General features: G+C 47.7%; 1 protein-coding gene across 4 annotated transcripts in view; it reads left to right on the forward strand.

The window, feature by feature from the left end:
- SSH2 (slingshot protein phosphatase 2) overlaps nucleotides 1–15,190 on the forward strand; it is a 103,524-nt gene that overhangs the window by 81,063 nt on the left and 7,271 nt on the right. For all 4 annotated transcript variants that reach the window (XM_075168626.1, XM_075168623.1, XM_075168625.1 and 1 more), the window contains 7 exons: nucleotides 275–469; nucleotides 2,302–2,395; nucleotides 2,492–2,620; nucleotides 5,503–5,549; nucleotides 7,012–7,158; nucleotides 9,490–9,690; nucleotides 13,941–14,784. In XM_075168626.1, the coding sequence (XP_075024727.1) occupies nucleotides 275–469; nucleotides 2,302–2,395; nucleotides 2,492–2,620; nucleotides 5,503–5,549; nucleotides 7,012–7,158; nucleotides 9,490–9,690; nucleotides 13,941–14,784 (1,657 nt within the window). The remainder of the gene's footprint in view (nucleotides 1–274; nucleotides 470–2,301; nucleotides 2,396–2,491; nucleotides 2,621–5,502; nucleotides 5,550–7,011; nucleotides 7,159–9,489; nucleotides 9,691–13,940; nucleotides 14,785–15,190) is intronic.

Below are 15,190 nucleotides of genomic sequence, written 5' to 3' on the forward strand. Positions count from 1 at the left end.
CAGGTGCCTCTGCTCTCTGAATTGTGGGCACCTTCGCTGCTGCCCAGGCTTGGCTTGGCATACTTCAGTTAAGACAGGCAAGCTCTTGCAGCATGTGGTTATCCACACCCGTGCAGGACAGCCTCCTGCTCGGTAGCAGGGGCTGTTGCATATAGCACTGGGGTTTGTACCAACTGATGGGATGTGAGCAGCATCCTGGATTTGCCTGCTGCTTTGTGCTCGATACCAGCCTGAGGAAGAAATTATAATCCTGCAAGTATTTTTCCCTTTCTAGGTCTGCTCTGCAGAGTTTACATAAGGCTTGTGAGGTGGCACGGAGCAACAATTACTACCCAGGGAGCCTCTTCCTCACGTGGGTCAGTTACTATGAGAGCCATATCAACTCTGACCAGTCGTCAGTCAATGAGTGGAACGCCATGCAAGATGTCCAGTCCCACCGGCCCGACTCGCCCGCCCTCTTCACAGATGTGTAAGTCGGTCTGGCTATGCTGAGCCAAAGTGTTTGGCTGTCAAGCACTGCAGTCTCGAAATGAGGAGACAGTTTCCATAAGAGATTACCCTTAATTAGGTATTAATGAGGAGAGGTTTCCTGTTCAGGTAATAAGCAGACCCCTGGTTAGGTAAACACCAGCACTGGAAGTTTACACCTCCTGGGGCTCCCTTGCATCTCCTCCAGCCTCTGTTTTCAGTCTAGTTGTTTACCTTAGGCTTTAGACTCGCAGATCTTTGCTTCTGCAAGGAAAGCCCAGTGTTACCAGTGCGAGAGAGGTGTGGTGTATTCTAGTACCTAGGCCTTCCTCTTTGCTGGTTTTGTTCTCTGGTTTCCAGGCCAGGTGTCTCCTGGAAGGAGCAGGTTTCTCTAGACTTTGCTCTTAGGCTAGCGTGTGTCTGAGCACATGTTTAGAGTAACATAGTCTTTTTTTCCTTACTCAGTTCATTTTGCTGTAGAGTGTTTATATATGGACTTCTGCGACTGTGAGCTCAGAAGCATCCTCATAGGCATCCATCTGATACGCCTAAGAGTGGGGACAAAGAGCAGTGCAGTTTTTCATCATTCTGAGGAGCTCTGCAAGTGTGGAACAGGACGGTATATAGGTCCCAAGCTGTGTCCAGCTAAATGCTTGGATGTCTGGTGATACATGGTCCAGAACAGTGACTGAGGTAGATAGGTAGACAGTTTGGAAAGGCAAAATTTATAGGCTGTATCAACATTCAAGGTTTGCAACCCCTGTAATTAGTAATTGCTGATGGTACTGATACCATATAACCTCAAAGGTAGTCTGTGTCCAGATGTGATGCCAAGCATGAGGGCTTAGTTGCCTGGTTTGTAGTAGAAGAAATGACTTCACTGGCCCCAGCTGCTTTCCCAGTATAATAGTGCCATTGGTTGATTTATGCTCTCAGATATTTCCTGTTGTTGGAGTTCAGTGAGTGAATAATAATGCTAAGCAGTTGTTCAGCTGTGAACAACTCTTCACACTTGATTGTTTTTTAATGTACAAGGAGGGTGGCTGAAAAGTTTTGGCAGGCTGTCAGATTAATATTCTCTTGTAGCTTTTCATATACAAATTTTGTGTAACCCACCCTTTCCCTGGTGGCAGCAATTGAATGATTTCCTGGGGACACCTAGACAGCATTCTCTTAATTGAGTCCTGAAATAATGCGTGAGGTTAAAAGGACCAGGAACTTTCATTATTTTTATTTGTGAACCACCAGTTGGATACTTGCAAAGCAGAGAAGTGTCTGTGCAGTCGCCATCCTGGCAGCCTTCCAGGGAAACGGAGAGATGTTGCTGCTGGGTCCCTTCTAAAGATGATGGGTGAGACAGCTCTGTGCTGCTGCTCTGTTGCAACTTCCCCTGGTGTTAGTCAGGCTATTTTTGCAGCTGGTGATAAGGCCCCTGGCAGCAGAGGCTGGAGGAATGCGCAGAGGCTTAGCTGCCCTCGTCTCTCCATGTAAGGAGCTTTGGAGCTGTTACCTTTCCAAGAAAGGTAGGGGGAGGCTTAGATATTGCTCCAGAGAGTATAATGCTGCCTTCCCAATTTAAATTTTACCAAATACCAGAGGTTCTCTGGATGACTACAGTGGATTAGGAGCATTCAGTTGGTCTCTTTCATGTACAGCTGGGAATCTAAACTGGGCTTTAGAGTCACCTGAATTCCCTCCAGCTGAGGACGTGCTTGGGGGAAGTAGTGTGAGTATCTGAGACTGCAGAGTATCCAGTCTATACAATACCTATTTAAAAAGTGCCATGAGTCCAGTTTGTTTCCCCTCCCAGTGACTGTTTCTTTCTTCTGATAGCCCAACTGAGCGGGAACGCACCGAACGACTAATTAAGACCAAGTTAAGGGAGATCATGATGCAGAAAGATTTGGAGAACATCACGTCAAAAGAGGTGAGTGGTGAGAGAGCAGCTCTGTACTTTATGCTGTGAAGAAAGGCCGGAACTAAAACTTCACGTGGCTTCCTTGTGTTCCTCCTCCCCACCCAGATACGCACCGAGCTGGAGATGCAGATGGTGTGTAACCTGCGGGAGTTCAAAGAGTTCATTGACAATGAAATGATAGTGATCCTTGGGCAGATGGACAGCCCCACACAGATATTTGATCATGTCTTTTTGGTAAGTCTAACAGTGAATTCAAGCGTAAACACACCTAACACTTCTCACTATGTCTTGGTTGACACAGGGGTCTCTGGAGGAACTTAAAGGAACTCTGAAGGAGAGATTGGCTGATCCTGGGGTCACGTACTCTTAAGCAAGACACAAGACACTAATGCTGTTGAACAAGAGCAGCCTGGCTTCTTGGCTGTACTAAACTTTGCCGTGCAACACTAGCCAAGCTGTAGACTCTGTCACTAGAGGATGGAAGGGAAAGAGTCTTAATTCTAACTGGTTTTCAAGGCTGTTTCCCATTGATGTAAGACCAGTTTCGTAGCTTAACTGTTCAGAGTACCCACATGGCAAGTTCTTGGAGTATATGTGTGTTTGTGAAGGGCACGACTACAGCAAAGAGGGAGGGGAGCTGTGTAACATTCAGGTGGAATGACACTCTTGTAACATGGAAAGCTCTGAGTTCATGTGATCCAGGAGGAACAGAGGAGCTTAAAGAATCCTGCAGATAAGTCACTTAAGGAAACATAACCATTTTGCCTTTTAATGTTTTACTTGCTTAGTTGCCTTTCATTGCTGCTGGGGCCTGTCTAATTACTGCACCTCCTTCTGGTGAGTCAGTGCTCTGCTGGATTTCCCAGCCCTGAAGCAACGGACGCAGGTTTGGTTGGGCTGTCTAGCCTATGAGGTTGGCTCAACTTTAAACAAAGCCGTTCCTCTTGGACCAGCTGGTCTTTCCAAATGGAGAGGGCCTCTCCCAGTTTCCTGAAGCTTAGTGCCGTGGCTCAGAAGGGATGGTGTATGTTAATGTGAGCGCTCCCAAGAAATTGTGGTGGGGTACAGCCAGGAAACTTAAAGTACCTACAATGTAATGGATTTTTTTTTTGCAGACTATGTGAGAGAGAGACCTGTTACAGACTTACAGTGCTAGTGAAAAGCAGTAGAGGCAGTTCAGTCCGCTGCAGGGCTTGGAGTCTTGGCTCTGAGTGCATTTAATGGGAACAAGACCTTAAAACGAGGCTTACAGGCAGCACCAAGGAGAAGAGCTGTGGCTGATGTGTGTGGAATAGAAGTATTTGCAAAGCAGCTCTCTGTGGTGAGGAGCAGTGCTGCTCGGGCTGGGCACAAGCTTAATTCAGGAGCGTGTATACTGCAAGGCAAAGTCGTACAGTGAAGTCTCTGGAAGGCATGGAGCTATTTCCTTCCAGGTGGAGGCAAGAGCCCTGTGGGATCCCACTTAGCGAGTGCTAAAAAATAATTAAGCAGGAAATAAGAGACCTGATGATGTTGGTGATTGTGGGTCAAAGGACAGGAGAAAAGACTTTTTCACCACTGCAGCGTTGTTCTCCATACCTGTGGAAACTGGTGGTTCCCAGGCCTGAATTAAATTATTCTTCCTTGTCCAGAAAGAGATAACATGAAGCTAACTAACTCTGGGGGACTAGGGTAAATACAGCAGGGATCAAGATATGTTTGTTGGCAGACATTGAATAGCAAGAGCCCCCATAGTCCTCCTTCAGATCATGCACAGCTCTGGACTTTGCTGGGATTGACCTGATCTGTGGCTGAAGGCAATGGATTCTATTGAAATCTGGGCTACCATGGCATGTAACGTTTGCCCCTTTATTCTGCTTGAAATTCAGAGTCCCATCTATGCTGAACCCTTGAATGGTGACCTCATTATGATAATATCTCTTAGAAAGTAGTTCAGTTTGGGAAGAATCAGCTGCTTTTTGTTTGCTGTATTCCTAAAGTGTCAAGACAAGACAACAGACTTATCCCCAACAGCTACAAGAATAGTAACGCAGCCCTTTCTTGTGCGTGTACATCTAGACGCAGGCTGTGAGTGCTCAGGACTTTTCTGCAAGCGCTGTCATGGGCGCAAGCACGTGCCTGTGAGTCAGAGCTCTTGGAGCTCCCCCATCTCGGACACGGGGTACCTATGCACGCTTTCTGGGGCAAGCAGCAACCCATCCTCTGGGTGGACACTGCTGCTTCTGCGAGACTGGGAGGTTCTTGCTCTCAGGCTGACGGGGTTTGCAGGCAGGCGGTGGATACGCTCCAAGGGCCGGCTTGCGCTGGCTATGCCTCTCCTGGCCCCGGGGCAATGTGGAAGCCCGTGCCGTGGGAGCAGCCATGAGCAGTGCTGTTCTGCTGGTAATGGTAGTGCTGCCTGGGTCCCTCTTGCTTACTCCTTCATCTGAACCGTCTTTCTACTTAGGAGCTATTTAGGGGCAGGGAAGCAGATAGCTTTGCACCTTAATTTGTGAAGGAAGCCTTTGTCTGAGTGGTTTTGTCCTCAGTCAGGGTTTATGTGTTTGAGCAGGAAGCGAGCAGCTTGGAGGCCCTGCATGTGCTGCAGAGGAGCAGCTAGCCAGGGTTAAATGTGTGTGTTTCTCTGCTTACACAGGCTTTGAACGTGGGGAAAAGAGGTGTAACCCAAGTGAGCTTACGGTGTTGCTGCCTTTGATGTGTGAGATGGGTGTTTCATGTATAAAGAGCACCTGGACGGTTTTTAAATGCAGGCAGTCTCTCTTCTGTGGGGTAGAGCTGGCAGCAGCCTCCGGGGAAAGGGTGGAGTGGTCTCATCTTTGCTGAGGTTGTTTTGTCAGCGGTTTGCAGGAAGTGCCAGCATATGGTGCTGGGCTCCTGCTTTCCAGAGCTGCCTGTTGCTTCAGAATACATCTGGTTAATGGGGTGAGGTAAGGTGCTGAACATCAGCCCTGTTACCACTCTTCTGTGTACCCCTTTACTCAAAAGACGCCCAGCTCTCCAACACTTGGGTGGCCAGCTTCCTCTTCCAGTTCACTGGTGACAAGCCCTCCCTCCATCAGTTGTCTGGCCGTGCCTTCCTTTTGGCTGATGTGTCCCTTTGCATGTTTTCCCTGCAGGGCTCGGAATGGAACGCCTCCAATTTGGAAGACTTGCAGAACAGAGGGTAAGTAGCCTCAGGCCATCAGCTTAAAAGCAAGAGCCTGGCCTCAACACTTGTCTATGCAACAAACTCTGTTCCATACCTGCTATGTAACCTGAGTCTTACTAAAGGGTTTGCAGATCTGAACAAGCTCTTACTTCCTCCAAACTCCACGTCCCACAAACAGGCACCCTAAAGTAAAAGAATCTTCTTCCCTGACCTCGGCGAACAAAGGAAGCCAGCAATCTCATAGCTATAAGTAGCAAAAAGCTACAATTACTTAACTGGATGCTGCGTAGTTGGCTCTGTGCCTTCTGCTCCAGCCCGTTGTTCTGGACTGAGGTCTCACGATTACAGAGGCGCTTTCGAGTCTGGACCTCCGGACTGCAGCAGGAAGGAAAATATTTAAAAGAGCATTTGTTGCTTTGAGTGGGGCCCAGTAGGAAGTAAAGTCCTGTAGCTCTCAGGCTTTGCACTGATGGGTTCCTCTGTCTCCTGCCCTTTCTACCTTTCAGGCTTAAGCTTGGAGTGTCCTTTCTCTAGACCAGGTGGATCTAGCACCAAGATTTTGCAATTAAATCATTATTAATGGGTTTGGCTTATTTGTGCCAATACAGTGGAAAAAACTAAGCACTATGCTGAATTGAATTGATAGCATACTTCTGTACCTCGGAGAATCAGCCTGGCAAAATTGACTCCTCATTCAGCTCAGGATCTGCAGCAGTTTCCTTGGGTCAGACAGGTCCTGCTTGACTGCCACCGATATCATACCTGCTAGGGAAAAGGGATGTCACTCCCTTGCGGTGCTCTTGTTCTGTCTGATATCCCAGCATGAGTGCAGTTCATAAGCATCTTATGAGTAACCCTCAGGGCTAAAAATACTGGATATAGTGTACATAAATACCATATGCTTTCTCTAGCAGTTTCCTTTCCAGAAAATCTAGGGATAAGAAATAAATCCTCCCCAGTGGCTCATTGTCTGTTACATCTCTCTGTAGTTATTTTATGCATTTGTTTAACTATGGTGTTGCTCACGAGCTTATGCCTTCAATATGCCTGTGTTGTTGGTGCAGCAGGAGGAGAGATTCACAAATGGGCTTTAAGAAAGTGTCCAAACACTAATTGAACAGTCTGTGCAGAAGCTCCTGTATCACGAACGTTGCTAACACTTAGAATAGAGAGATGGTGGGCAAGCAGTCTAACCTGACATACTGTAGAGGAAGTTTCTGTCCAGTATGAATGGAAGCCCTTTTATCGGAGGCTAAGCTCTAAATTGCTCAGCAAAACCTTTTGTCTGTTAGCTGCTGCTTCCTTGCATTAAGTCCTGGTTTCCAAGGAGGTGTGTTCAAGACTGCAACTTCAAATGCTTTTGAGTTTTGCCACTTGCAAAGCAAGGCAAGGCTGTTGTGTAGCAGCTGTGATATCTCTCTGAACTTGCTGTGTTCTGCACGCTCTGCATTTTTATCTGCTGTCTGTTTCTGTGCAGGGTGCGATATATCTTGAATGTGACTCGAGAAATAGATAACTTCTTCCCTGGGCTCTTCGAGTACCATAATATTCGGGTATATGATGAAGAAGCAACAGATCTTCTGGCGTATTGGAATGACACCTACAAATTCATCTCCAAGGCAAAGTAAGTCTTTTCAGAACAGAACAAACACAGTTAGAAGATGTATACTAAGCATTTTATATTTTCCTACTGATTTTCTTAACTACTTTTCCTCCTTGCCTACCTAGGATCAAAGCATTTTCACTTTGTAGTTTCTGTCTTAAGTGTTAGAGTTGCCTTCCACAAATCTTCATTCTTGCAGGTGCTTGTACAAGGAGCAGGCAGGACTAGTGAGGGGTTTCTGCCCAGTTGCAGTCCAGGCAAACAGTGGAGGAGATCATTCTTGTACTAGAGAGCTAACAGTTTGCCTGCTGTTTAGGAAATGGAATGGAGGTGCTGGTGGGAGGAAAGGGCAGTAACAAATCAAGCACGATTTAACAAAAATAAGAAGCAAAACCTTACAAGCCAAACACAAACATAAGCTGTTCCCTGCATTGTGAGGTTGTACGACGAAGCCCACAGTCTGGAAGTGATTTCTTGTAGTGTAATGCTCCAGAGTAAACTCTTCCCTTTAACAGGAGTAAATGCCTGTGTAGGTCTCTGAGCTGTCAGTTACAGTGAATAATCTGGTAGTGGATGCTGAAAGTAGGGCCTTTTTACTGCAAAGAACTGCATCCCAGTTACATGAGCTGTCTCCAGTTAATTCAGCAGCCTTCTTAGGGGAAAACTGGTCAGCAGTTTGGCATATGTTGCCGTTAAAGTATTATTTCCATTATAGAAGTCTGTCATCTCTTAACCATAGCTGGTGCTTGCAAGTTCTCATAGCCTTTAAAAGCTGATTTGTTTGAGTATGGCTCAAGACTTATTTTATTTAAGAAGGTTTCTTTAAAAGACATCATTGTATTTCCTTAAGTAGTGATTTTGAATTGTTGTCATCTTCAGAAGTATTCTCCTGAGCAGAATATTTTCCATTGGGGTTTAAACGATTGGGCCTCAGTACTGTGTATGAGGTGATGTAAGTTAATAATCTTCCAAATTGGGGCAATTACTGTACCCCCTTGTTTGCCCTGTCTGCTTGGGTCTTTTTTATCACCAAAAGCATTGCAATGTTTTGACTAATTTGATTTGCAAAGTTGAGAAAGTCTTAGAGCAGTCTAAAGGCTGCTGTAGCCCAGTGTACCCCAAACGGTGCCAGCATCTCTGAGTGTCTGAGCGTGGATGCAGGTACAGGCTCAGAGAGCTGCGAGCAGCTGAGGTCTGAGCTTGTCGTGGCCCACAGCTGTGTGTGCTCTGTGGCCTCCGGGTTTGTCCTGTGGGAACTTCACATGGCTGCCAATCCAGAAAACCTAGCACTTAAAGGAGAAAATTGAAGGTGCCAAACCCAAGTTCTCTCAGCCTGCTCCGTGCCAGTGCTGCCCAGCACACGGAGTTCACAGAGAAGGGCCGTAGCCTTCCTCCGTGGCAAATGTTTTTTAACTCCTTGGAGCAGAGTGCTGGCTGCCCTTTCAGACTCTATACCAGCCTCACCAAGCAGAGTAGCTGCTCGTTGCACTCAAAGGCACTGTTTGCCTTGAAAAACAAATTAAAGCCGAAGGATCTTCCATCTGATTTCAGCAGGGTGCTGCACTGCTCCCGTCTCCGCCTCCAGCCATGGGGAGGTCATCTTTTCCACTTGCTTGCATTTGGACGGGTACCAAGCTGAAGGACTGTTATAAACAGAGCGGGGTCGGCGGGTGAGCTTTCTACCTATAGACAGTCCTAAGAAATGGTGGCGTCAAGAAAAATCTGCCAGGTTGGTCCATGGGGCTTTTGGCTGGATTTGCACCTCCTGGTGTCTCGAGAGATACGGCTGGAGGCTAGGTGGGGTTTCAAACACCTGACTAAAGCAATGTTGGTCTTGTTCAGCCAATTGCCAAACCCAATAATACGCCGTCAAAAATTTGCAGTAGAAGAACATCTCTGCGCTAGGGGCTGCCCTGAACTGCTCAGTATCTTGCAGGGTTGTGTTTCTAAACTGTGACGCCATCTTTGTGTGATAGATGCCCTTTTTACTTGGAATACTGCTTGATACCAGTAGGGCATTTGGGCTGAGTTCAAGGATGCCATATTAGTCTTTAGCAGTCTTCATAGATCTCTGCAAACAACTGATGTTTGTCCACTTTGCGATTAAAAGCTTCAGAAGAGCTGTTGTAACAAAATCTGTTAAGAATATTAAGACCTTGTTCTTCTCTTTCTTTGCATGTCTTGCTCCAGTTTGTAAATTGGATTATCACATCACATCCCAGACTTCAGCTCTGGCCACAGTGTTGAAAATGTGTTTGATAATGCCCTGGTAAAGAAGTTGCTATTTTCTTAAGCTTCTCAGCAGCAGTGTTTTCTATTTAATGATCCTCTTTTGTCTTTCTCCTGCTTCAGGAAAAACGGTTCTAAGTGCCTGGTGCACTGCAAGATGGGAGTGAGCCGCTCAGCGTCCACGGTGATCGCCTACGCCATGAAGGAGTATGGCTGGAACCTGGACAGGGCTTACGACTATGTGAAGGAACGGCGCACCGTCACCAAGCCCAACCCCAGCTTTATGCGGCAGCTGGAGGAATACCAAGGGATCCTGCTGGCCAGGTGAGTGCAAGATACATGTTAAGGCATAACACTTACATGATTGACTCCATTATTTGAATTAGAACTTCCACCACTGCATTATGTAAGCTCGTGATTGTCTTGGGAGAGATAGCACTCTGTTTTCATGGGTTATCTCAGCTGAGCCTGGGAAAGTGAGTGTAATATAGAGCTTTTAGGAGGCAGTTTGGCTTCCAGGATGGCTGTTTTTTGGAGAGTAGCATCCCGTGAACTGCCATCCGAATGCAGCGTTCGGAGCTGTGCAGACTCCAGCAGAGATAAATGATGTCCCCATTGCTTGTAACATCGCTTGGCAGGGAACTCGCTTTGTCTCCACCGCAGCCTTACAGTTCCCTGTAAGTTGAACATGCCCCGCCTCGGCAGCTGGTCTGGTTTTATTTAGATCCCTTCGGTAAGTGCTGGTGTTAGGGGAGGGGACAGGGTGTTCTGTGCATTGCAACAGCCGTGTTTATTCCTGCGTGGGGTCCTGAGGCTGGTCTGGAGCTGGGCCTGGGTATGGGCAAGTGTGTTGTAATCCCAAGCCTATCACCTGATTAGCAAAAAGACATAAATATTGCATGTTTCTGAGAAATCCACTTGTAAGCTGTATTAAGCAATGTCTTCACGTGATCAGCTGGAAGGAGGTAGTGATACTTTGTGTTTCACCAGATTACGGTATTTTGTTTAGGATCCTGGTGTGCTTTGCCAGGAGCAGATCTGAAGCAAGCAGAATTACCCAAGCTGAGCCTCCTGCCACAGGAGGAAGCTCTTAGCATGTTTTGACCAAAGTAATTATTTCATAGCTTCTTAGTGCCGTTGAAAGGTGCCCGCCTTACGCTGTTCTTTACAGCAACTCAGGTACTCATGTGCTCTCTTTAGGGCACACTTCTCACCGCTGTCCTCTGCTTGGTTTTGTCCCTTTGGGTCTGTCCTATCCACTTGTGAAGACCTCCCTTCCCTTTTTCTGTGCTAATGGTTTATCGTTCCTCCTTTGCTCTCCACCTGCTCCCAGCAGTCTGATGGCAGAGGTGCCATCAGGTCTGAATTCCCAATTTTTACACCAAATCCCTGATGTAAACTCCTTTTGTCACTGAAGTGTGCTTCCTCTTTCCCTCTCTGCACAGATTAGCAACCTGGGGGCTCCTCCAGCTTATTCCCTGATCAGGTGCACACACAGGATCTTAGTCCTCCACCTCTTCCCATTCCTGCTTTGTTCTCCCCGTGCTCCCCAAATGTTGACTGCCATAATGACCCTCTTTCTCTCTGAAAAAACAGCCAAGTAGTATCGAGTCTCAGGATAGGTCACAGTGGCATAGATATTTTAAGGCATTGTGCCCTTCTGGACTGAAATCCTTCGAGACAGACACCACACCTGCCTTTGATGCCTCGTATAACACCAAACGTGCTGCTGGCACCAGTTAATAAAGGTCAGTGCTTAACTCTGAGCTAGAGGTGACCTGACCAGTGTGGTGTGCTATGTAGCATTGGGCAGACTGGGAAATTAGATCTCACTGAGGTAGACTGGTTGGAGGAAAAGCAGCTTTTCAGGTGGGAGAAGCATGCCAGTGTCCTTTGCAACAAGTTGGTGAACACCTGTGAGGAGCCCTGGGCTGGTAGCAGCTGGTATATCACATCTTCAGGCCCTCAGCCCTGCAGTTGGTTTAGGTCATCTGTCAGTCTGGTCATTGATGGCACACCTGCAAAGCCACCCTGTACAAACATTTTGGTTAAGGGTATTTTTTTTTTCCTGTCTTCCAATAATTTATGTTTCAGGAGGTAAATCTTTCTTGCTGCCATCATTTATATGGTGTTTGGCTCCCCTCCCACTTAAGCACACCACTGCTCCTGACCTACTCTGGAAGTCCCCATACAATGGCACGAACAGGATTACTCGTGAGGCTTTAAAAAATGCAAGAGCAGTGCATTACATCTGTGTGTAGGACTAAAAAGCCTGCAGTAAGCGAAGCTTCACTGAAGCAAGGAATGGCCTCGCTGTGCTGCAGAAATGGGCCCTCTTTATGAGGTTCCTTTCTCAGCTCCAAACTGCTTTTTCTCCTCCTTCTTCTCTGTGTTACTTAGCTGTGCCCTCTGGCCTCTGGCTGCCTTGTTTATTGCTGCGGTATTCCAGGACAGGTAAAAAAAACAAAAACAAAAAACCGACAGATTCACGCTCATGTGACCGCTCCGATTTCAGAGGGAAGGTATGTGAGGGCAGCCATGTGTTCGCACTATCTAGTTACGGTTTTGTGTTGGGGTTATAGCAACTGGGATATGTTTTCCAATCGTAGAATGAAAACCCCCTGCCTGCTTTTAGTCACAACAAGAAGTGTGTTTTGCTCTTTGGGACTGTCGTACTTCCTGGGGTTAGTTAAACTGTCCCATCCCTCTGGTGATAGACACAGAAAGGCTGAGCCAGCCCTGTTTCTTTTGTTAGTTATGGATAAGTTACAGGAAAACAGTGTTTGGGATCCCCTGTGCCTTGTGCAACTTGTGAATCAACAGCAGTAGCTTTATACCGGCGCCTGGAGAGCTGGCTGCAGTGTGGTGGGAGATGCGGGGGACTCCTGGTGGACACAAGCTGGCCAGCCCTGGTGCTACCCCCAGACCTTCTGCCGTGCCTGGCACACCGAACGCCTGGGCTGCCGTGGGCTGTTCTCCCTGGTGCCAGGAACGCTGCCCAGGAAGGTCAAGAGGTGGCTGTGGGCTCCTGTTCTCTGACCCTGCTTTTAGCACCTCTTGCAGGTTGCAAGACTGGAGGAGGTGTGAGATTAAAAGTTAATACAATACACCTCTGCCAGCGGTTGTTGACATCTGTTTTGATTCTCAGATCAAGGCTGTGCTAGGCAAGTCTGATTTGTTCATGTGTGAGGGTAATTTTGCCTTTGAAGATCAGATGCGCAGCAGAGTGCTGGATTTGAGCACTGAAGCTCCAGGGTGGGAAGTGCCCTCAGAAAACATCAACAACTTCTCCCCAGGTTACTTGAGCAGAGACGTGGGAAATCTTTGGCATCCCGTGCAGAGCCTCAGCAACAACCTGGTTCTGCTGCCAGTGTCAAACTTTGCTCCAAAACCCATTAGAGACAGAGCACGTGCACCCCAGAGCAATGCCTTTGGCTTCTAGTCTTGACCCTCCTCTCCTCTGAAAGGACCTGATTCTTCCCTGTGTCGTACGTGAAGGTTGTAGCTGATTATGGGGTTAAAAAGCTAAATCTGCGATGGATTATTTTCCTTAGCTGTTGGGCACCCACAGCTAAACTGGTGCATTGTAATTAGTTCAACAGCGTCTGTTAACTAACTTACTGCAACCAGTGGATGTGTCTGGGAGCACCTGCTCACACTAGCAAGGGACTGGAGGGGTTTTGCAAGGTCTCCTGCAGATCCAAGGACCTTTTTGTGGTATCTGCTCTCCTCCTAGGGGCAAATGGTGGAAGCACAGCCCTGTGGCCATGGTCACTCAGCAAAGCCCTTGCAGACATGGCTACCTGGTGTGGTTTCACTGGGAGAAGTTGCCTCCTTTGCTGTCTGTAAGCCCAGGGGCATGGGCTGGGTTTTTTGGCAGGTGGAGATAAGGAAGGTGGTGCAATGCTGCTGGCAGTCGCTTGGCCTTGTGACTGCTCAGACCTTCCTAAAGGGGCTTTCCAAGAGCTGGAGAACTCTTGAGCTTCCTTCCCATGAAAGGCAGGTGGTGTTTTGGGCTGCTTGTTAACTGTTGAGGACGTCTTCTGTGTTTTACATGCACCCACACCCACATCCACTCACCCCACCCTACCTCCTTGATTACCAGAACCAGTTATTGATCACTGAAGCTATTCAAAGAAGGAGCCACGAGGCAAATTGGACTTCATTCAGTGTCCACTATCCACTTACGTCCAGGACTGGGGACCCTGTCTCTTCTGGTCATTGCTCACTTGCTAGCAAATGGAAAAGTGCTTGCTGGCTGAGAAAGGACCAAATTCTGTAGTCAATTAAACATTGCGTTTATTGAGTAGACTGATAAAATACTGCTGGGAAATACGTGTGTGTGGAGCAGAATGGTGCCGTGGGATTTAGCTACTGGAAAGTGGCTTGTTACTGGATCAACTTCCCCAGCAGCAGGTTTGGCCCTGAACTGTTTAGGTGAAGCTGCAGTTGTGGTAAATGACTCCAGTATTTGGCACGGTTTTTCATGTAGGTTGCATCCTCTTACAACAAGGTGGGTCTGGCTCTGGTGTGTGAAAACACTACTCAATGTTTTCATTTGCTTTTCCCCACAGCAAACAGCGGCATAATAAACTGTGGCGCTCGCACTCAGACAGTGACCTCTCAGACCATCACGAGCCCATCTGCAAGTCTGGGCTGGAGCTGAACAAAAAGGAGATCACCACCTCGGCCGACCAGATCTCAGAGGCGAAGACCAACGACAATCAGCAGCCGATGTCTCCCATCTACTCAGCCGAGCTCGACAGGGAGCAGCAGCTCCCAGAGGATGCAAACATGATCGAGGAGATGTGTGTGAAGGAGAGGAGGATCCGCCTAGAGTTTACATGTCGAGACTTCCATGCTGAGCAGATGGAGGACAAGCTGAACCTGAACAATATCAATGGCTGTACAGCAGGATGTTGTGCAGACTCTGTCCCCCCTGATAACCGCCATGCTTCTGAGGCCTTAATGCAACTCCAGCACCCCTTGGAAATAACAGGGTTTCCTGATTTGACAGTGGATGATCTAGAAAAAGATGCCCTTAAGCCTGATGTGAACGTGCACTTGGTTCCCATGGAAGAATTCACTTCGTGCTTAAAAGACTTTCCCCAATCCCCAAACCAAAATTCCCCGAATCTCCAACAGAATCCCCAGCCTGAAGTGACAGACCTCAGTACAGACAGGATTGATTTCTTCAGCGCTTTGGAGAAATTTGTGGAGCTTTCGCAGGAGAGCCGATCGCGCACCTGCTCCCATTCCAGGATGGAGGAGCAAGGGAGTGGAAGGAACGGGGTCTCCAGGACGCCCGTGCTGGAAGTGCCGCCTGCTGCTGACGGGGGTGCAGATGCTCGAAGGAACAGCTCTGGAAACTCTCCTCAGGCATCGGATGACTCTTCCACAGATGAAGAACAACAAAAGGTTAAAATAACTTGCTCGTTTTTTTAGGAACTGCTGCTCGAACCTATCTGTAGTTCTCTTGCTGTGAGGTTGCTGTGGACAGGGCATTTTCTAGTCCTGGCTTTCACTGAACAGGGCAGCCGTTTGGGGAGGGGTTGCTAGATGCTTCCCCTTTTCTTCACTTTTAGGTACTTGCCCTTTTCTTCACTTTTTCCTTAAACATCTGTTTGCTGGCAATGGCAGGGCACTGGCTGAGTCGACCTTGACCTGACCTGCTGTGCTGTTCTCATGAGAAACTTATTTTTGAGTTTTCCATCAGGAGAGCAGATAGGTGGGACTTGACCCACTAAGGCAGCTGAACCCTGAACAGCCGAGGCCAGCCAGCATCCCGAACCTGCGCGGGTATTTATCTGACTTGAGAAATCCA

The sequence above is a fragment of the Calonectris borealis genome, chromosome 19 (genome assembly GCF_964195595.1).
Source record: "Calonectris borealis chromosome 19, bCalBor7.hap1.2, whole genome shotgun sequence".
NCBI lineage: Eukaryota > Metazoa > Chordata > Aves > Procellariiformes > Procellariidae > Calonectris > Calonectris borealis.